Source organism: Corylus avellana, chromosome ca5 (assembly GCF_901000735.1).
Source record: "Corylus avellana chromosome ca5, CavTom2PMs-1.0".
NCBI classification, from domain to species: domain Eukaryota; kingdom Viridiplantae; phylum Streptophyta; class Magnoliopsida; order Fagales; family Betulaceae; genus Corylus; species Corylus avellana.
The window spans coordinates 28,269,919-28,293,397 of record NC_081545.1 but is presented as its reverse complement, the minus strand read 5'-3'; the positions used below and the strand labels follow the sequence as shown (position 1 = coordinate 28,293,397).

The window sequence follows — 23,479 nt, the reverse complement described above, 5'->3', positions numbered from 1 at the left end:
AATGTGAAGAGAAGTGAAGTCCTTAAAACAAAAGTCCATTGACATAACACAAGATACGAAGAATAGCAACATAATGAATAGATTGAGGCGCACTCATAAACTACTAACCAAGTGAAAAACATAAGAAATATATGCTCGTGTTATTGTGACACATATATATATATAGGAAATACCTTAAGAAAACCGCCCGCCGAAGTGGTGTCATTTTGATGGTCTTGTCCTTATTTTGTAAGTGCCCATCGTTCTTATAACCTTAAAAAAATTCACATCATCAATAGTTTACCCATAATAAAATATATTTATTCTCTCGAATTGAGATTCGATATATAATATTGCACGATCAAACTTAAAAATGACAATCTATCCCTCGATTATTAGACATTTTTAATTTGCTTCCCCCAATATCATTTACGGTCAATTCTAGTTGGACGTGAAAATGAAGGGCAATTGATATGAGAATAAATAACCTAAGGTTCACTTAATAAATAGGCCTATATTAATTTCACAGCTATGAGTCCATTATGTAGTAAATAATCAAGCAACACCCACTAAAAACCAACCTTACATAAAAAATGTGACAACTCCCCTACCCAAAAAACATAACTTTCTTCTATTTAAATTATTTACTGAGCGGCTACCCGACGTTACTCCGATGATCTTATCTTTATTTTGTCCATCATTTGGTCGACCATAAATAATTCACGTAATCAATAGTTTATACCTTAAAAAAATTTATTTATTCTCTTGAATTGAGAAATATAATTACATTATCAAACTTAAAAACATGAAAATCTACGTATAAAAAAAAAAAATTACAATCCATCCCTCTTTTATTAGACATTTTCAATTTGCTTCCTCCGATATCATTAAAAAAAAAAAAAAAAAAAAAAGGGGAAAGAACGGAGGGGAAGGGTTTCAACTGAAGAGAGTAGAGAAGCTCCCCAATTCATCGAGGAGGCCAAGAAGAAAAGCGGAGGCAAAAATGTCGAAACGCAAACAACGAGATGACGACAACGACGTCTTCTCTCGTCCTCCTCCTCCGGGGTCCTCCAACGGCGTCCACAGCAACATGGACCTCTCTCTCCTCGAGGCACTGGAGAAATCCCAGAGCGCAGTGGAGGTGCTCGACCAAAGGACCCTCAAGAAACTCGTGCTCTCCTTCGAGCGCCGCCTCAAGGACAACATCGAGGCCCGCCTCAAGTACCCCAACCAGCCCGACCGCTTCGCCGACTCCGAGCTCGAACTCCACGAAGACCTCCAGCGACTCAAGATCCTCGCTGGCGGCCCCGAGCTCTACCCGGACCTCGTCAACCTCAATGCCATCCCCTCCATCCTCAACCTCCTCGCCCACGACAACACCGACATCGCCATCGACGTCGTGCAGCTCCTCCAGGACCTGACCGACCCGGACAACGACGAGGAGGAGGAGGACAGCCACGAGCACGCGCGGGTCCTCGTCGACGCGCTGGTCGAGAACAACGTGCTCGAGCTGCTCGTCCAGAATCTCCACCGGCTGTCCGACACGGACGCTGCGGCCGACCAGGACGAGGCGGCCGCCGTGTACAGCACTCTCGCCACCGTTGAGAACCTGATTGAGGTGAAGCCGGCGGTGGCGGAGCTGGTGTGCGAGAGGACGAAGCTGCTCAAGTGGCTGCTGGGGAGGATCAAGTTGAGGGAGTTCGATTCCAACAAGCAGTACGCATCGGAGATACTGGCGATCCTGCTGCAGAGCAGCGCGGCCAACCAGAGGCGTGTTGGGCAGATGAATGGAGTGGACGTGGTGCTCCAGGCGGTGGCCATGTACAAGTCCAAAGACCCCAAGAGCTCGGACGAGGAGGAAATGCTGGAGAATTTGTTCGATTGCTTGTGTTGTCTGCTGATGCCGCTGGAGAACAAGGAGAGGTTTTTGAAGGCCGAGGGTGTGGAGTTGATGATTATTATTATGAAGCAGAAGAAGTCGGCTTATGGGTCGGCCATAAGGGCGCTTGATTTCGCGATGACCAAGTACCCGCCTGCCTGCGAGCGTTTTGTGGATGTTCTGGGCTTGAAGACTGCGTTTGCTGCTTTCATGGGTAAGGTAAACAACATGCCATTTTACTAGTACTAATCCTATTGAGTAAAAGTATGTTTACGTTGCAATATGATATGTATGGTATTATCATTTTGTTGTGCACGTTGTGTTTTTAATAAGTAAAAGAAATTCGGTTAAGAAATAAAAGAGAAACAAATTAGGTTCTTTTCAGGGGTTGTACAAGAAAAAAAATGCCTTCTAAAGTTACAATGTTAAGTTTAATAGAGTAAGAAATGCACAATTGAACAAACGTTCATTGAGACTGCCAAAAACAGTCTCCAATTATCTAAGATAGCTAGACTCGAGAGTAGGTTATTCCAATTGAGCTGAACACAATTCAAGGTCATATTCTTTCTTTCATGCTTAAAAATCTGCATGAGGCTTTATTTTGCACGTGCACTGCCAATCTGCATCCACTACTGTACTCTGACTGTGTGTGCTTGGAGCACGATGTTCGAAAATGGTGGGATTTGTCAAGGATTTTTTATTTTATTTTTCATAATGTAGTGGACCTGCTTCTGCAATGTATACACTGAGTTTGTAATCACGTTTTCCTTAAAAGTTCATAGCACTAACATATTGTGTCTTCTATTTTCTAGATTCCCATGAGTAAGAAGAACAAGAAAGAGCGCTACCAAGAGGAGTTAGAAGAGCGCATTGTATCACTGATTGCATCTTTATTTGGTAAGCAGGAAGTTATATAGCCAATGGTCTTTGGATCAAATGGCCGTCTCCTTCCTCAAAAGAAGGGGTGGAGGGCAAGTCAGGGGTTTGATCTTGTCCGGCTGTTTGAATTGTATAGCCCTATTAAGGAAAGGAAATCTTATGTACTTATTATACACTTGGCTGTTATAGGAGCCACACAGCTTATATATCTTGCTGATCTTTATTTTAAATGACCTTACATTACTTTACTGGGTCCATTATTGAGGAAAAATTTAGGATTTTAATAATCTCAAATATTATCTTGTGTCCTTACCTTTGACTTGTGGACCTTTCTTAGTGGTACTGGTTAAGTCAGTTTGAAGATAAAATCAGTTGGTTATACTATTAACATTCTCCATGTTCTTGATGACTTCGACATTTAAATGTAGACATATGGGATGACTATGTCCCAACCACCTTAGTCTGGGGATAAACTAATTCCCACCATGCGGACAATCTCTATGTCCCATGACTAAAATTGTTTGATTTTTTATTTTTATTTTATTTTATATATATAATTAATATGCTCCGATTACCTTTAGTATGACATGTGCCACTCAACTTGTTAAAGATTCTAATTCTCTCCCTTTTTATATCTATCATGTGCTCAATTACGGAGTTGAGAAAAAATCTTACCTTTGTGATCTGAGTATCAGGTTGGTACTGCGGAGTTTGTTGTTAAGCTTTCTGTGCCTTTGTGATTCTGCCTAATTTGGGTGGATGAATTTTATCAATTGATGACAATGGAAAATATATTTCATTGCCACATTTGGAAGTTAAGGAATAGTAGGACAGTTGAGGGTGTTGAACTTTCTGTGCATAAAATCAAGTTGGTGTTTCTAGAATTGTTGGTTTTTTGGCTGTCAGTATATTGTAGTTTTGATTCTGTTTGTTCTCCTTTTCGTTTTCTGGATGCCCTTAATTTGTGGTGTTGAGATCTTAATTGGTGAGGTTTCTCCTGTATGTGTTCGTATAGCTTACACCTATTTTTTGAATACATGTTTCTTGGATCTGCTTATGCCTTTTCTTTTCTACATAGATGGGGTCTGCATAAGCTCACAGTACTGGAATTTATGCATCTGTAGGATCGTCCCATTCATGTGCATCTCTTATCAAGCCTATCTATTTTTTTATGAAGATAGATGTCATCTGACGTTGCTCAATATTTTCATTCCAGGTGGAATTTTAAGGGGTTCTAGAAGGGAAAGATTGTTAAGTAAGTTTGTGGAAAATGAGTGTGAAAAAATTGACCGGCTTATGGAACTCTATATGAGGTGGGCTTTCTTTTGTTTGTTTATTTCTTCAAGTATTGAATGATCAGGGTTAGACTCTTGAGAGTCCTCCATTATCTTAAAAGTCAAGATTCAAGAAAAGACAAATAAGTTTTATTACTTCGTAGATTAGGGTAAGTTTCAATTAAGTCTCTACACTTCTAATTCAAGCAATCAAGTACTTAAAATTTTCCAATTGTTGCAATCAAGCCCAATCAAAGAAATCAGTTAGTGAAATTTGATGATGAGGCTCTCAATAAGGGCCATTAAAATGATTGGTGACAGCATTAGCTCCACCCTGGCCTTCATGGCCACTGCCAGTAAACACCCTGTATAGTTCTGACTGTTGGTGGTTTCCACGGTTGGTGACCCATTTTATCTTTGGAATGGCATAACTCTATTGGTCACATAACCCCATGTTTTCAAATTCCATCAATCTTATTATGGGTAGTCTTTGATTGGACCTAAATCCTTTTGCTATTATGCTAAAGATTAAAGGATTATATTACTTAAAATTAGAAGTTCATTGAGCTAATTGTAACTTACCACTGAGTATAGGATTGTAAAATTGTATTTACCCTTAAAAGGAAAAAAAAAAAAGAAAAAGAAAAGAGTGAAGAGTAATAATATGGGAGGAGTGAACCTCATTTAATTGCTTCTATCTAATTTCAAAAATGTCAAATTTTTTCAGATATTCTGATAGAGTGAAAACAGAGACTGAACGGCTGGACAGTATTGAACTTGATGATTTGGAGGTTATTTACTCTGTTTTTTGTTTCTCATTTCTGTGTACCATATTGAAGTAACTTCACTTTCAACTAGAATTAAGATTCAATTTTCTTACCTTGTTTAGATGGATGAAGATGAGAAGTACAATCGGAGGCTAGAATCTGGACTTTATACTCTTCAGGTTAGATTTTTGTTGATGACTTGCCATTTTTAACTATCAAAATTGACTTTGTGGACAGGTTCCGGTAAAATCTAGGCACACATAATGATCAAAGTTACCGTTTATACCTTATTCAATTGCTAATATAACCCATTTTTTCTGGTTTGTTCATGTGACCATTTTTGTTTTGGTTTGGTATGCATAAGTGCTACCTTTAAATGTCTGAGATGAAAACAAAGAATGCACATTTTTTGAGTAATTATATTGCTACTAATTAATTCAAATGTCTGAGAAAGGTTCCTTTTATTGAAATGAAAATCTTGAGAATTTGTTTGGTGACATTAATTGCAATTGTGTTGGTGAATAATATGGGATATTTCAATTCATTAAATCTAAATTGTGAATTCCATGGATAGTTTATCAAGATAAGGAGAAAAGGCACTTTAACCGATTTAAAAATTCCCAAGGTTAATTGGGTATCCTGACAACATCGTGAGGTTGTGGGTGCTGCTTCTACTCTGAAGGGGAGGAGGGAATGTAACAATTTGGGATGTTCTATTAGCTTTGATGCTAGAGGCAATGGTTCTAGCTGGGGTAAAGGAAGGGTTATTTTGTGGGTTTAGGGCTTCTGTGAGGGATTAGGGTTTATTTTGTGGGTGTCATGGTGTTTCTCCTTTTTTTTGGGTTTTTTCTATTTTTGCTTTGGTGTTCCTTGTGTATACTCCCTATTTACTTAGAGGCGCCTTATGTTTTTTTAATGGTATTTGCTTGATTAGCTATAAAAAAAAAAGTGGGTATCCTGATGCAGATTTCTGAACTCAACTAAATATTATTCCAACTAAATTGGGGTCGTCCACATGGACTGCTTTTCTCAATGCAGGTGGTCAAAGAAAATAATGGAGGTTATATCTGATTAACGAGAAGGTTGAGAGCCTGGTTGTGTTTATACTTGTACCTTTTTGCAAAACTAGAAAGAGATGCACCAAAATCAATAGGAGGGGGCCTGGGACTTTCAATGATCCTTTACTTATGCTCTAAGCCACCCTTGGTTTTGATCAATTAAGATTTCCAATCTTATATGGTTGCCACCTGGATCACACTTAGGAGACTTCTGATAAAGCTTGTAGTAATCTTATGAGATGGTTGATTCTGTTGTATAGCAGCCTAAAAATAGTTGCATTATTTCTCTATGTTAAGTAGTTAGGAATACCCAGTTGTTTCTTGTCCTTGTTAGAGAAATGTCTGGCAACATTGAGTTAAATCATCTCTAGTTTTTTTCTTCTTTATATCCATATTTTTTTTTGCATATCCATTTTTAATGTTAAAGAATAATAAATCAGTCTCTTAATGAAAATATAATGCTATGTTAAAGTAATATTTATGACTCCGAAGAGACTGTATAGCTCATGAAATGCTATTTATTAGATTTCGTTTTCTTTGATCAAGGAGAGTTGAGATTTCTTATGGCTTATCGCAGTCGAGCTCTCCCTTTGTCTTTTTGTGTTTTAACCTTTTTACCTATGATCATGCAGTTGATTGCCGTGATTCTGGGCCATCTTTGGTGCACTGAGTAAGCTTTTGCATTTGAGTTTTAGATATTTTTATGAAGAGATTTATTCTAGCCTCTAGTTCGGGTCTTCACTCCATAACTTGAGAGTTATTTTCTGTGCAGGCACCCTCAAATGAGAGCGAGAATTGAACTACTGCTCAAGCAGCAAAAACTTACTAAGAAGGACGTCAGGGATATACTACAGGTATATGCTTTCAGGCTCCTTCACTCCCCAACTTAGTTTGTTTTTAAAGTTTCTCTTCTTGATCTGTTGTTTTTGGCATGCTTGTAGCAGTGTGTTTGTAAAATTTGTGATTACTTTTCACACAATTTGTTCTGATATTTTTTACATCATGTGTTTGAGGTTTTTTGGACGTGTGCTTACTTTAAAAGTCCACAATTTGAGCTTAAGATCGGCCCAGACTAAGATTTTTAATAACTTCTGTGTAGTCTTCTCATTCATATCCCCCCATCCTTGCCATGGTACATATAAGTGTTTCTTAGAATTCTTCCTTTTCGGCTGTAGTTGAAACTTTGTAGGGGTTAAAGCTCTTGAAATTATATACAAGGATTGTTGCCAAAAAATGACCCTTGGGTGCTCTGTGCCTTAGCAGTCACCCGATTATGTGTAGTATTCTAATTTCAGGACATTTTTGCATCCTTTCCTGGATCACAGGAATATCATGACAATATTGGTGATTTGGATGGACCAGAAGAGAAGGAGCGAGCACAGGCAAAGATTCAAAGGTTCATTTCAGCCTTCTGATTTATTTGGTGACAGAATTAACTTTTGCAGCACTGAAGTATGGTGAAAATGGTGGACCTTATATGATTCTTGAAAGGTCAAGAATGGTAAACGGGCATTGCAAATTCCATGGAAAGAAAATTATACTCGAATTTTACGGTCCAGGCAATGAAAGGAGTAGGTTCTGCTTAGCCTTTTTAATCAAGGTTGTTAGGTTTTACTTAACAGTTAGGATCCTAGAAACTCTTTTAGAAGAAAACATGAAGTTTTATTAAAGATCGATTCATTTTAATGAGTTTTTAACAATTGCTCAAAATTCATATTTCCCGTGGTATGTTTATGAGGTTTTGTTGATGATGTCAAATAGAATTTGGTTAAATTGTATGTTAGTTTCATACCAATCTATTAAAATACATCTTCATTTTTATTTTTTTCAATAGCATCTTAGGAAATGAAAGATCATCAATGGTTACCACTCAAATTGAACTTGAAATAATTCCAACGTAAGCTAAGAGTGAGGAAGATTGGACCGTTGGAGATAGTTGAGAAGATGAATTCAAATGCTTATCGGTTGAAGCTTCAAAGTCATTTATGTCAAGCATTTGGTTCCTTACAATTGTCTCTTATTATCAGCTTTTTCAATAAAGAACACTCCAGGAAGAACTTTTCTTCAGTTCGCTGGAGATGCACTGTATACATAAATATTAAGCAAAGGAAACTATATATCAATCTTTATGCACCAAAGTGGCGGTTGAGAATTCCAGATATCTTTTACATACGTTAGCGACCCGTGGGCTGAGAGATAGAGGCAGTGGCATTAGATGTGGATGATGCGGTTGAAGTGGATCTGTCTCCACGAACCTTCTTCTCAGAATCAACGTAGGCTGGCTTGCTTGGTGGCTGCCGCTCCAATGGCCCTTTGCTTTTGAGCAAAACGACAACTTCAGACATTGAGGGCCTCACACCAGGTGATGACTGAACGCACAGCAGAGCAATCTCTATAATTCTTTTCACTTCTTCTGCTGTGTACTCGTTTGGGTCTAAGGTTTCGTCCACCAACTCCTCATGCTTGTCATTCTCGTACAGTTTCCATGCCTATTAATTGCACCATCAAAGCTTTAGTATTGTGATGATGCAGTAGATATATATAACCATATATATTTGATATGGGAAATTACCCGTTCAAGGAGGTACTCGCCGTCAGGATCATTCGTCACTTCATTGCTTTTTCGGCCACATATAATCTCAAGAACAACAACACCAAAACTGTAGATATCTACCTTTACTGATAGTTGACCATGGATTGCATATTCAGGTGCCGTATACCCTCTAATGAATTAATTAGATAAAATTAGCTATCATCTAATAATGGTAATTAATAAGGAACCAAAAGAACAAACTTGAAAGAAAGTGGGGGTGGTTCTAACTTGTAACTAGTTTAATTGGCTTACAATGTTCCTGCAAATCTGGTGCTGAGATGGCTTTGATCCTCGGGTAGAAGCCTTGCTAACCCGAAATCTGCAATTTTGGCTTGGAAATCATCATCTAGAAGAATGTTGCCGGTTTTGATATCTCTATGTATGATACATACATGGAATTCTTCGTGTAGATAAGCAAGACCCCTAGCTGTGCCAAAGATTATATCATATCTTTGTTTCCAGTTGAGAGACCCTCGTCTTTCACCTATATCAATCCCAATATCCCATTAGGATGTTCAAATTAAATACAAGTTACAAAACAAGTCAAAAGAGTGAATGCATCAATTATAATAAATCTGGAATTTTCTTACATAGTTGCACGAACAATTTATTGAGATGCAAAAGCAGAAAGAATGCAGTAACATGCAAAACTCTAGCTTTCAGAAAATCTTCAAAAGCGAGAGGGTAAAAAAAGAATAGAAAAGAAAAGAAAAGAAAAGAAACCAATCTGTATACTCAGATAGCAATGACATAATAATAAGGTTGAGATTGTGGTTGTCAATTCAGGACCCACTAGAGGAATGTGTCTGCTGAAAAAACGGAGGGAGGGAGAGCAATAGAGCAAGAGAGAGAGAGAGAGAGAAGATAAGGTCATACTGAGGACAAGCAGCTTAATTTAGGCAGATTGTACAAAGAACAACTCTTCTTATGTCCCAATATTTGAATAAAGATTACGTTTTAAAAGTTTCATTTCATATTCATGAACTCCCTCATTCACTTGCGATTCCTTCCTCAACTATTTCTTCTACCTTTATTGACTCAAGTTCTCAACCAATTTAATCATGCACACACTGAACACTTCTCAGTGCAGCATATTGACCCAGAGTTGATCCTAGGAGCACCTCAATCCCTTTCTTCCTACTTTTGTTTTTGGGATGAATTAGCTTTTCTATAAAAGAACAACACAATACAAGTTACTCCAGCAAAATCAGCTGGAGAGTGGTCAGAAATCCCACATTCGATAAACTCTACATCCGTATTCCCATATTTACCAATCCATTCAACATTTGCCATAACCCGATCTAGCTTCTTTGTCACAAAGTCCTCCCCACTCCTCTTGTTATTCCAAGTGTAAAGAGAACCAGTAAATGCCAAATCCTCAATCTCCAAATGGTAAGAGCAATCCACAAACTCAGTTTAATAGGAATTCAACCTACTTTTCGCCCCTTTCTCTTGAACACTTTTAACCACATTGAAGTCCTCAGCAATTAGCCTAGGAGTCACCCCTACACAACTTCTGAAATCAATCAAATCCATTGCTTCTTACATCTATATATGCTAGTAAAATTTAGCCTCACGCCCTTAGCAATCTAGAAAATCGAAGCCTTTTGGTCTCCCAAAGGATTGAAAATGCCCTAAGCAAAAGATTGAAGAACAAAGAAAGAGACCAAAGCATCCATAATTCGTTTTGACAATATTTCTCTTTTTCATGAAATAATATTTAATCCTACATTTATGTGAAAACATTGATAAGTAGGTTACCAAACAAGAATTTATCCAGGCTGCTGTTCGCCATGTATTCATAAACAAGAAGTAGTTCTGGCCCTTTGGTACAACACCCAAGAAGACGGATCATATTCCGATGATGAACATTACTTATGAGCTTCACTTCACTCTCGAAATCTGCCTTCGCCCTTGAGGATTGGCCTATAGCTAGTTTCTTCACAGCAACTATCTTCCCATTTTTCAGAGTACCCTAGTCAATAATGCAAAGATAAAGGGATGGAAAATTAGTCAACCATACAACCAGAGGATTATAAATGCATTAATGGTAAACCTAGATGAAGATCTAATAGCAACTAAAAGCTTGTTTGAGATTGCGTTAAGGAGCTTAAAAAGTGATTTTAGTACATAAAAAGCTATGCCAAGCAAAAATGAATCCGTTCGGTAAAAACTCTTTCAGGCTTATTCTATGGATAAAAGCTATATTTTTCAATACAATTCCAAATGCACACTAAATGGGCAAAGGAGTCGTAAAGAGAGCACCATTGCCTTTTCATATTACCAAACCATAGATTGACAGAAATAGGGGAGGGGGGGAGTACTCCTTGAAATCACATGAAGAACGTGATGCAAGATGTGCGTATGGCTTGTAATTCACTAGTTTCTTCAGTTTTACCTTGTATACATCACCAAAGCCTCCTTCTCCGAGTTTGTTTTCTTCGCTGAAATTTTTTGTTGCAGATTTCAAATCTTTGTACTTGTAATTAACTGGGCCTCGCAGCTCAGTTGCCCCTAGTATGTCACCTGCTATGGAGTAAAAAAGTTATGGTCATCTAATATGTGAAGAAAACTCTCACATATTTTCTGATAAATGAATTTAAGGTATCCAAAATTAATTATTTGCAGTAGATGAGAAGCAAATGACAAAAAGCTTAAGGAGTGAGAAGTAGTTGACATATTTTAGAAATCGACAACTCGACAGAAATTGGACTGAGGAACAAGAAATGATAGTATTTAAGAAAATAATGGGAAGTTATTCTTTCTATGTCTACATAGCTTGTCAAAATATTTCTTGAAGTTTTTCAAACTGAGCTGAAGAAATTTTCTCTAACCCAATTTCACATGTGACATTTCTCGGATGTACTATTAAAAGTGTATATGAGATAATGAGAACATGTGAATTCAAAAGACAGACTTTTTCCTACCCATGGAGAAAAACTTTGTTCTTTAAATTCAGAAACTTCATGGCATGATTTCAAACTATTCAAACGATGATTTGGAAAAAGAAAGAAAAAAGATACAAATCATTTCACAACTTTATAATTTGCCGTCCCAGCCCAAAAAAAAAAAAAAAAAACACATAAAACATCATAACTAAAATATTGTCAGAAAACCTTTGGCGTTCTCACATTACCTCGAATAACTGGCTTGCGCCTTCTTAGTATTGTAAACCAGACAAAGAAAGCTATAATGAGAATAGCACCTACAACACCCCCAACTACTCCTCCAATAATGGTTTTCTTCTTGCTTGAACTTCCTGTAATTCAAAATAAGGCATCGCCAATTTCAGTACTAAAAAATGTGCAGAGACCAATATATGGTCCAACAGTATGAAAAAAATTGATATTGGAAAAAAGATGTCAGTACTCAAGACTCACCATTTCCTAAGAAGGGACTTATATCAGTAGTTTGGTTATCAGCAAAAAAGGGCGTGTCTGAGTACCTCAGGAAACACCCAGCATCAATTGCCCGACCAACCCTACCAGGAAGACATAGTTCTGCATTGGTAGACGCTACTGTCAAGCAATCCTGACAACCATTTTCACTAACTGTTTCAGCACACTGTGCCACAGCATACACTGTTGTGTTACCATCATCACCAACCACTTCCTTCTTGCTCGCACCAAAGAAACCATTAATCCTAGGCGTTGCAACTTGGAGATCTGCTAACAATTCTTTCACCACAGTACTAAAAGCAGGAGTCTGCGATGCTGTCTGATTTTCACAAACCCCTTTATTACCAGGCTGAGTGGTCTGGTCATAGAAGCTGCTGCTCTCGTACCTGAAAACAAATTTGAAGTACATAATTGATCATTAATTAATTAAATTATTAAGTTATTAACTTTGTTATTTATTTTTTTATAAATTTAAGCCTGATTTAACATTGTCTTACAACAAAGGTATTGAGTTTAAACATTGTCTCTATTATTCACCCGAAAAATTGTCAAAAAATTAAAATAATAATTTTACCCATCTAAAAAACACAACTTATACACTCCATTTCATTTGAGACCCTATTCATATTCACCTTTTATTTTAATTAAATATTTCACGTATTATTCGGTATTAGACCCCACCTGTTAAAGGGTTGTGTTAAAATATTAATTAAAGAAAAATAATATGAGTAATATTTTTTTCATATTTGGTTTATCTTATCTTACAAATCGACCATTAAATTTGCAAATTTATATGGACTTCACATAAGTCAATAGTAAACCCCACAAATTTAATAATTAATTTATTAAATTTGTAAGAGAATATGGACCAAATATGAAGAACTTATTTAGGCTTAACATTTTCCTTAATTAAACTAACATATTGCTCAAGTCAGGCACGAATTGCTCATTATAATTTAATTTTAAAAATACTTTTGCAAAAACAAACGTGTTTATAAAAATAATCACAAAAAATATAAATAATAACAAAAAGAAATAAAAGAATTCATGAAAATACATTTTCTTTATTTTACCCGTTAGTTTTTCAATATAAACTCTGACCGTCGTTTATCCAACTATTTACTTTCTTTTAATATTATTTTTATTAAAAAGAGAGAGAAAGAATATAGTAAAAAAATGTTTTACTGTGTTAGAAACTAAAATGACTGATATTAACTATTATCAGGCTCCGTTTAAACCTGAGCCCTTTAAAAGGGGTAGCCACCGAATACCACGTATCCTGGTCTACAAGGTGACTTGTTTTAAGTGAACGCCGGCTCAGCGGTGGAATTGTCCGTATGGACCCACCATAACAAAATAATTCTAACAATGAAAAAGACCGGACATTAATTGTTCTTCTCAGTCAACGCCGGCTCAGCGGTGGAATTGTCCGTATGGACCCACCATAACAAAATAATTCTAACAATGAAAAAGACCGGACATTAATTGTTCTTCTCAGTCAACGCCGGCTCAGCGGTGGAATTGTCCGTATGGACCCACCATAACAAAATAATTCTAACAATGAAAAAGACCGGACATTAATTGTTCTTCTCAGTCAACGCCGGCTCAGCGGTGGAATTATCTGTATGGACCCACCATAACAAAATAATAATAACAATGAAAAAGACCATACATTAATTCTTAATGGACAGAAATTTTTTCTAAATTAATCTTAAGAAAATATCCTCCAACTTATTTAAAATAGTGTCATGTAGTTCTCAAGAGATAGCTCAATCGGCTGGACTACATCTAATGAAGTGATGGTCACTAGTTCGAATCTCCCTCCCCCATCTTGTGCGGACATATCAAAAAAAAAAATAAAAAATAGCGTCATGTGTCTATAAACATTTAAAAGACACATTAAATTCTTAAAAGTTTACTATCTTAGACTAAATGTAATGTGTCTTTTAAATGTTTATAGACACGTGACACTATTTTAAATAGATTGGAAGATATTTCCTTCATACTAGTTTAGAGAAAATTTCTATCAATTCTTAATTACTTTTTCGAAACAGCTCACCAACCGGATTTTTCATGCATGGGTTCCGCTACAGGTAGGGGCCTACGAGCGAGTTCGGGCTCTGCTTGTGCTCGATTCGATTATTAAATGAGGCATTTTGTGAACACAAATACTAGCTCGAATATTAAACGAAGAAAGCTCAACTCGACTTGACTCGACTCGATTCGGTTAGGCCCGTGAGCAGTTCGTATAAGGCTCAAATTGATTGTTCACATACGTTGCTCATATTAATATTAAAAATTGACGATTTTTTTATTTTCTAATAGCATCATTTTATTATAAAATGATGCATATCCTCTATATTTGAAACCAAATGCTTTGTTGTATTGACTCAGGCTCCATACTCAGCTAGTTAGGCTAAGCAAATGCTGATATGTAAGCTGGCTTTCAAGTTTAAATTTATAATAAAAAATTAAATTAAATTAAATATAAGTGCCAGCTCGCGAGCTGGCTCGACTTATTATGAGTTCAAGCTCGGGCTCGATTTTTTGGCTCGTCCTTAAGCTTGAGTAAAATTTAAACGAGCTGAGCCAAAACAAGGGAAGTTTGCTCAGGCTCGGCTCGTTTACACCCCTAACTACAGGAAAAAAATGATATTTAGGAGGCTCTTATATGATGGATATATAACTATGATGATATAACAATGAATATCAACCATGGATTTTTATTTTTACAAGTTTTTGTTGATCCAAATAATGAGTTTTACTGTCATATTATTATAATTATATGACAGTCATATGAGAATTTACTAAATAACATTAGTTGTCTTACTATAGTCAAATTAATATTCAATCCACTAAAATAGAAAACACATAATTAGGGACCATGATAATTTATAGCAAATTAATTATTGAATTAGTTATAGTATATAATAAATCATTTATTTTAAGAAATTAAATTATATCATTCTTTTAACCATAGTAGACTAAAAACAAAAAATTATGACAAAGAAAGCGCGGAGAATGTATCGTACCGGAGGAAGCAGCCGTCGTAGATGACGCGGGCACCGTTGGCGGCGGAGCAGTTGCGGATTTGAGCGATGGCGGCGGTGAAACAAGCGAGGCAGTCGGCGGTAGAGAGGTAGTTCCGGCACTGGACCATGGCATAGGCAGAACCCGTGACTTGCTGTGCAGTTGCGAATCTGGTGTTGGTGTTGTTGAGCTGTGCTGTGAGGTCGGAGAAGGTGGCGTTTAGGCTTGCATAGAAGGTCGACTCGTTGGACACGTTGTATTGGCTGCAGCCGCTGTTTAAGAGATTGATCTGTGGGTCTGCAACAACCACAGCCGTCAACCACCACCATATTAACATCATTGACAACACCCCATGCGTCTTTCTATTTGGGTTCATCTTCAAGCTCGGAAGTAGTACGTAGCAGTACTTGTTATATATATATATATATGGAACTTGAGGAAGTTTGCCTTGTATATATATATATATATATAGAAATAGGAAGAAGTTTTGCTTCAACTATTGGGCAAATATATGAACTGTTATAAATTAATTTGGAAGCCAAAAAAACAAAAAGAACGTCACCAAAGGAAAATAATCCATGGGGAACGCGTTTGTATGACAACTGATCCCAAACTTTGTCAGGTTAATTTCCAGAGTTGTTGAAGTCCACAAAAATTCCTTTTTATTATATTATTAATTATTATTATTCAAAGGAAAATTCTGTCTATATCGTTATTTATTTATCGGTAAGTCTAGTAAACGAAGATTTTTAATAAGCATAGTATTCATTGAACAAGACTAAAAATAGAGGTACCTAAACCAATCATTACATAAACTTAATAATTTCATTTGTACACTAATTCATCATATATTACATTAATATACAAAAAGATATGATCTTTTTCGACGTGTTGGTTGTTAAAAAGGTTTTAGGAATTGATTTTGTCTTTTCAACGTCTTTGGCATTTTATGTCACAGCATATTAAGTAAAACCACTATAATACATGTCGAATAAAATGCATAAGCATAAAGTCATAGCATATTAAGTAAGTTATAACATACTAAGTTGAATGGTTTTTTTGGTTTGTGCCCCAAGGCACTTACCAACATAATCACAACAAAATACAATATTGAATATTTGTCTCGCTAACATGATAACATCTATGTGATTCAAAAAAGATGTATTTCATGTCTCAACCTTAGTATTCAGATTTAAAATTCCATAAATAATTTTTTTTATTAGGAATAAATTACCAAACACCTTTAATTTGTGTTTAAGTACGGAAGTACCCCATGCACATTAAAATTCATCAGGGAATTAATTTCCTTTGACGGATTAGGGAATGAATTTCATTCCAATCTAAACCTATATAGCTTGTACTGTTTTTCCAACACACACCAAATGCATCATATATATATATATATATATATATATATTAAGAGTATGTTTGAGATTGCGTTAGAAAAAAAACTTAAAAAAAACATTAATCTAGAAGAAAAGCTTTATTTTTCATCTTTTTCTAAAAGTGCATTTAAAAGAAATACTTTCAGAATTTTTTTACCAATCATATCTGTTTTTTATTTGACACGACTTTTTAAATACTAAAAGTAACTTTTAAAGTCCGTGCAGACACAATCTCAAATTAATAAAGGAAGCTATATATCAATCTTTACACACAGAAGTGACACTAGAGAATTTAAGATATCTTTTATGTTAATTAGCGACCCGAGACCTGAGACTGAGAGGTAGAGACAGTGGCATTAGATGTAGATGATGGAGTTGAAGTGGATGTGTCTCCATTAACTGTCTTCTGAGAATCAACGTAGGCTGGCGTGCTTGGTGGCTGACGCTCCACTGGCCCTTTGCTTTTAAGTAAAACGACAACTTCAGACATTGATGGCCTCAATGCAGGTGATGATTGAATGCACAACAGAGCAATCTCTATAATTCTTTTCACTTCTTCTATTGTATACTGGTTTGGGTCTAAGGTTTCGTCCACCAACTCTTGGTGCTTGTCATTCTCATACAGTTTCCATGCCTATTAATTGCACCATAAAATACAAAAAAAAAAGAAAAAGAAAAAAAAGAGAAAGCTTTTAGTATTGTTATGATGCAGTAGATATATATTTCCATTTCTTATTAGAATTTATGAATAGTAGTAGCATATTTGATATGGGAAATTACCCGTTCAAGAAGGTACTCGCCGTCAGGATCATTCTTCACCTCGCTGCTTTTTCTGCCACATATAATCTCAAGAACAACGACACCAAAACTGTAGATATCTACCTTCTCTGATAACTGCCCATGGATTGCATATTCAGGTGCCGTATACCCTCTAATGGATTACATAAAATTAGCAACTATCATTGAATAATGGTAATTAAGGAACAAAAAGAACTTCAAAGAAAGCGGGGTGGTTCTAACTAGTTTGGCTTACAATGTTCCTGCGAATTTGGAGCTGAGATGACTTTGATCCTCGGGTAGAAGTCTTGCTAACCCGAAATCTGCAATCTTGGCTTGGAAATCATCATCTAGAAGAATGTTGCCGGTTTTGATATCTCTATGTATGATACATGCATGAAATTCCTCGTGTAGATAAGCAAGACCCCTAGCTGTGCCCAAGATTATATCATATCTTTGTTTCCAGTTGAGAGACCCTCGTCTTTCACCTATATGATCAATCCCATTATATTGTTTAAATTAAATACAAGTCAAAAGATTGAAGAATAAAGAAAGAGATTAAAGCATCCATAATTCACAATACTTCTGATCTTTTTCATGAAATGGTATTTGAGCCTACATTTAAACTTAAATGCATTTATGTGGAACCATTGAAGAGTTGAGCTTAAGTTACCAAACAGGAATTTATCGAGGCTGCTGTTTGCCATGTATTCATAGACAAGAAGTAGTTCTGGCCCTTTGGTACAACACCCAAGAAGACGGATCATATTCCGATGATGAACATTACTTATAAGCTTCACTTCACTCTCGAAATCTGCCTTTGCCCTTGAGGATTGGCCTATTGCCAGTTTCTTCACTGCAACTATCTTCCCATTTTTCAGAGTACCCTAGTCAATAACGCAAGGATAAAGGGATGGAAAATTAATCAACCATACAACCAGAGGATTATATATAAATGCATTAATGGTAAATCTAGATGAATATCTGCTCACAATTTACCTTGTATACATCACCAAAACCTCCTTCTCCCAGTTTGTTTTCTTTGCTGAAATTTTTTGTTGCAGCTTTCAAATCTTTGTACTTGTAATTCACTGGGCCTCGTAACTCAGTTGCCCCTAATATGTCACCTGTCATGGAGTAAAAAAATTATGGTCATCTAATATATGCGGAAAACTCTTACTTATTTTTCGACAAATGAATTTGATGTATTTATCTATGATTAATTATTTGTGGTAGATGAGGAGAAAATGATGAATGCTCAAAATATTTATTGAACCCTAAAATTTTTTTCCGAACTGAGTTGATAATTTTTTTTATTATTAAACTAACATACGTCTAAAATACATCTAATTTTCATATACATTTTTTGAAATGCATGTGATCGAGAATCGTATGCTCCATTAAAACTGCATATGAGAATGTGTTAGTTTCGATCATAGATTGATTTTCTTCGACGAAGTTAAAAAGAAAACTTTATTCTTTATTCAAAATTCAAAAACCCCATGGCATGATTTCAAACTTTTCAAAATATGATTTGGAAACGAAAATAAAAAATAAAAATCATTTCATCACAGCTTTATAATTTGTTGTGCCAGCCGAAAAAAAAGAAAGCACATAAAACATCATAACTAAAATATTATCAGAAAACCTTTGGTACGTACACATTACCTCGAATAACTGGCTTGCGCCTTCTTTGTATTGTAAACCAGACAAAGAAGGCTATAATGAGAATAGCACCTACGACACCCCCAACTACTCCTGCAATAATGGCTTTCTTCTTGCTTGAACTTCCTGTATTTAAAAATACTACTGAAAAATTTGCAGATACCAATATTGTCCAACAGTATGAAAATATTTGATACAAATTAATTACAACGCAGGAAAAAATGGGAAAAGGTGTCAGTACTCAAAACTCACCATTTCTTAAGAAGGGCAGTATATTAGTAGTTTGGTTATCAGCAAAGAAGGGCGTTTTTGAGTACCTCATGAAACACCCAGCATCAACTGCCCGAGCAGCCGCATTAGGAAGACATAGTTCTGCATTGGTAGACGCAACTGTCAAGCAATCCCGACAACCATTTTCACTAACTGTTTCGACACACTGTGCCACAGCATACACTGTTGCGTTACCATCACCACCAACCACTTCCTTCTTGCTCGCTGCAAAGAAACCCTTAATCCTAGGCGTTGCAACTTGGAGATCTACCAACAATTCTTTCACCGCAGCACTAAAAGCATTAGGCTGCGATGTAGTTTGATTACCACAATCCCCTTTATTACCAGGTTGAGTGGTTTGGTCGTAGAAGCTGCTGCTCTCGTACCTGAAAACAAATTAATGTACATTACAACAAACAGAAATTTCCTCCAAATTAGTTTAAATTTTTTTTTTAATTTTTTTTTAACCTACTCTAATAATTGCTAAGTGTTATATATATATCACATGTTTTTTTTAATATTTTTAACAGTAATTTATTACCATTTTACTAAGGGAAATGCTAGGTGCTCTTCCTAACCGAATTTGGCTTACATGCTGTTATTAAAATAACAGCATGTATGCTGTAGTTTAATCAAGGGTCAACATTGAATTTCTAAAAATCTCTTTTCATTTTCTCTCCTATTAAAACCTTGTAAAAGTAAGTTAACTTTAAAATTCAATCTTGACCGTTAATTAAACTGTATGCTATTATTTTAATAACAGCATGTAAGCCATTTCTAAAAGTGGATTTTAGTAACTACCAAGAAGGATGGGGAAGTTAGTACGTAAGAGCCCACCAACATATAAAATTTTAAAATTAATTAATTTGAAAATGATTATAACTACCAAGTGCATGTGGCCTAAGTTATATTTATTACTTAATTATTATGTATAAGATAGCAGAAAAAATATTTAACATCTTATATAAAAAATATGTAAAGATTCATGCCTCCCCTTGGGGATGCTGGCCCGTGCCTTAGCCACCTCTTCTCTTTCCTTATTCTTTTAAGATTTTTACTTTTTTAAAAATTTATTTTATCAATGAAATAAAAATTATTATTTTAATCTGATGTAAGAAAAATGCTAACATAGCGTTGATGGGGGGCATTACTGCTCTATTAAATTAACGTTCTTCAAAACTGAAGATTGCATTATTGTCTTTCTAAATTACAAAAAAATTGCAATGTACCTCTTTTGTCTCGCATAAAGACAAGAATGCCTTTAAAAGTTTTTTTTTTTTTTTTTTATAAAGACAAAAATACCTTTATAAATTAAAAATGAAAAAAAAAAGTACTCCATTTAAAAAAGAAATTATAATTTTTTTTATTAAGTCAACAAGGGTTGGAATTATCTGTATATATATATGGACCCCAACTTAACAAATAATTCTAACAATGGGCCCCTGAAAAAGACGAGAAATTAATTCTTAGAAACGATTTTTTAACAAATAATTCTAACAATGGGCCCCTGAAAAGGACGAGAAATTAATTCTTAGAAACGATTTTTCCATGCTTTCGTCCGACTAGTCAAATTAATATTCAATCATCTAGAAAAGAAAACACACAGGGGACCTTGATAATTTATAGCAAATTAATTATTTTTTTAAAAAAAATTGTAATTCCACCTAATTATCCGAAGCCTCCCCACCATAGAAACGAAGACCCACTGGTTGAATATTCAACCTGTTGTGTGGTGCCTTGAATTACTCAAGTCTTGAAGTGGGGCCCGTCTGACATTGGAATGCCAAGCTTGACTTGGAGTCTTTGGGCTATTGTTTTGGGATTTTACGAGCCACACTTTTCTTCTTTGGCTTTTGTTGGTTTACTACTCCAATTTGGAGTACACGTATCTTTACTCCAAGTTGTACAAGGAGTTGCTGACCAACTTTGAACCTCTATAAAAAATGGAGGCTTTGCAACATAGTGACGTGGGAGAAAAATTAGAAGCAACATATCTCATTATGATTTTTTCACTTTGTTGTGGCTTGTGGCACTTAGAGAAAAAGATAGTTTTCTTTGTTAATTTTTCTCTTTTTTGTGTCAGAGTGAGATTTGGGTGTATTGGTTTTGAGTGATTTTCTCTCCGTTACTTTTGTACTCTATCTTTTGTTAGTAAATTTCCTTCGGATCGTCTCCGCCAATTAGATGTAGGCTTATTAAGTCGGACCACTTAAATATTGATGTCGTGTGTGAGTGATCTATTTTCTATTATGTTCTTTTCTACTTCTTTGAGATTCTGTTATTTTAATTTCATGCACAACACAACCTACTCTCGACTAAGATAATGAACTCGATGGTTGCGTGTTCGGTTCGCTCTAGCCTCTAGAAAAAAACATAGGTCCGGGGATAATATTTATATAAACCATCATTATATATTTATATTGTAATTTTAAAATTTTGATTTGACTTAGTTATTTTATATCAATAATTGATTTCATGGAATTAAATTACAGGGAAAAATACACTTTACCCCTGAAGTATTTTGACCTTCATTTGCACTTTTAATCCTAATGTTTAAAAAGTGACACTTTATCTCCCAAAGTATCTGATATTGACACTTGACCCCATAAAATACACTTTACCCTTGAAGTATTTTGAATTGACACTTTATCCCATGAGTTGATATTTTACCCCCCAAAATTTAGTTACTTCGGGAAGTAAAGTGTCAACTCAAAATACTTCTGGGGTCGAGTGTTAATGCTAGATACTTTAATTTGGGAGTAAAGTGTCACTTTTTAAATATTTGGGTTAAAAGTGAAAATGAGTGGACAGTTCAGGGGTAAAGTGTATTTTTTCCTAAATTATATCATTCATTTGACTAGTAGACTAAAAGAAAAAAAAAAAATACAGAATTATAACAAAGAAGGCGTGGACGTTGTAGCCTGTAGGTAGTACCTGAGGAAGCAGCCATCGTACGTGATGCGGGCACCGTTGGCTGCGGAACAGTTGCGGATTATTTGAGAGATGGCGGCGGTGAAACAAGCAAGGCAGTCAGGACTAGATAAGTAGTTCCTGCACTGCACAATCGCATTTATATAGGCCGCCGGAGCCGTAACTTGCTCTGCAGTTGCGAATTTGTCGTTGTTGTTCAGCTGTGCTCTGAGCTTCGAGAAGGTGGCGTTTAGATTAGAATAGAAGGCCGACTCGTTGGACGCGTTCAATGGGCTGCATCCAGTCTGTAACAGATTGATCTGTGGGTCTGCAACAACCACCGTCAACCACCAACATATTACGGTCATTGAGAACACCCCATGCATCTTTTTATATGGGTTGATCATCTTTAGCTTTTTAAGATCAAAGCTCAGAAGTACGTAGCAGCAGCTGGTGTATCGAACTTGAGGAGGTTTGCCTCATATATATATATATATATAGAGAGAGAGAGAGAGAGAGAGAGAGAGAATGAGAATGATGCTATAGATGAGAAATAAGGAAAAGGCCAGGGGATATAAATATTGAAGGGGCAAAAATACACTAGCTCTGGAAAACAAAATAAAAACAACGTCACCAACCGTACACGTGGAGATCGAACAGGTTTATCTGTGGTTATTGGTTCAACTGACCAAACGTTGCCAGGGTTTCCAGGGTTGTCCTTGAACAAGCAGAAGCCACGTTGTTTTTTTTTTTTTTAAGCGGATAGGAAAAAGGATTACAAATGAGAGATTTTCCGTTCTTGATTTTGATGCAAGAAAAAATAGGTGACCAAAATATCAAATGAAAATGCTTTTAAACACAAGATTTGAGGTGACTCATCTAGTTAAAGAATATGCATGCAGTAATTTACAGTCCTAGAAACTTTTTGAACCTTCCAATTATATATGCAAAGAAAGCAAGTTTACATTAATATCTAAAATAATAGATGCAAAATTTCAATATTTGAAAAGAGACAACTACTGAATGGCAACGATAATATTAATTGCATCTCCATCCCACAAAAGCAAGTAAATCCCAAGAGAGGTAACAATTTGAGAGGCTAAAAGAGCAGCTTAAGTTTCACCAATAGTCACTAAAAATTATAGCTACAATTGATCACTCTTAACCGTCACATCAAAGTTAGCCTTGACAGTACCTGAGAGAGGAGGAGACCAAAGAGAGATGGAAAGAGAATCATTCCAAGCAAGTTTATGAGCCTTCACACTGAATTTGTGATCTTCTGAAGAGTCGACTGACCGGGAGGAGACCATTAGAGTCAAAATCTTTTTTTTTTATTCAATGGAAAATTACGTCTATATCATCATTTATTTAATAGAAAATTACTGTTAATTTAACCATCATTAACTTCTAACCGTCACTACAAAAAAAATAGGATTTTCTGACGTGGCTACAGTACATGTGTTGTTGCCACGTCAGAAATTTTATGATGTGTCAGAAAATTCTGACATGTTAAATTTTGCAACATCAGAAAATATTACAGATTTTAAGAATTTAAAAATTATATAATTTATGACGTGGCGACATATACCACGTCAGAATACTATATATATATATA

At 35.7% G+C, this 23,479-nt stretch overlaps 3 protein-coding genes across 3 annotated transcripts; 1 reads left to right on the top strand and 2 right to left on the bottom strand.

The window, feature by feature from the left end:
- Positions 1-886: 886 nt before the first annotated feature.
- Positions 887-7,522, top strand: LOC132182082 (uncharacterized; the record flags this gene model as incomplete). Its single annotated transcript, XM_059595288.1, has 8 exons — positions 887-2,077; positions 2,671-2,755; positions 3,954-4,050; positions 4,739-4,802; positions 4,901-4,957; positions 6,469-6,506; positions 6,609-6,690; positions 7,162-7,522. Coding segments are annotated over 8 exons (1,704 nt in total), but the record flags the coding sequence as incomplete, so codon positions are not given.
- A 140-nt stretch (positions 7,523-7,662) lies between these two features.
- LOC132180693 (cold-responsive protein kinase 1-like) lies at positions 7,663-15,310 on the bottom strand. The gene is made up of 8 exons (XM_059593600.1): positions 14,860-15,310; positions 11,810-12,213; positions 11,566-11,688; positions 10,828-10,955; positions 10,191-10,404; positions 8,682-8,913; positions 8,409-8,559; positions 7,663-8,325 (listed from the first exon to the last, which is right to left on the bottom strand). Exons 1-8 carry the CDS (start codon positions 15,231-15,233, stop codon positions 8,011-8,013), a joined length of 1,941 nt encoding a protein of 646 aa, XP_059449583.1. The 5' UTR covers positions 15,234-15,310; the 3' UTR covers positions 7,663-8,010.
- A 1,122-nt stretch (positions 15,311-16,432) lies between these two features.
- LOC132180692 (cold-responsive protein kinase 1-like) lies at positions 16,433-22,355 on the bottom strand. Its single transcript, XM_059593599.1, has 8 exons — positions 21,889-22,355; positions 18,937-19,340; positions 18,688-18,810; positions 18,019-18,146; positions 17,693-17,906; positions 17,276-17,507; positions 17,023-17,173; positions 16,433-16,876 (listed from the first exon to the last, which is right to left on the bottom strand). Exons 1-8 carry the CDS (start codon positions 22,269-22,271, stop codon positions 16,556-16,558), a joined length of 1,956 nt encoding a protein of 651 aa, XP_059449582.1. The 5' UTR covers positions 22,272-22,355; the 3' UTR covers positions 16,433-16,555.
- Between the last annotated feature and the right edge of the window lie 1,124 nt (positions 22,356-23,479).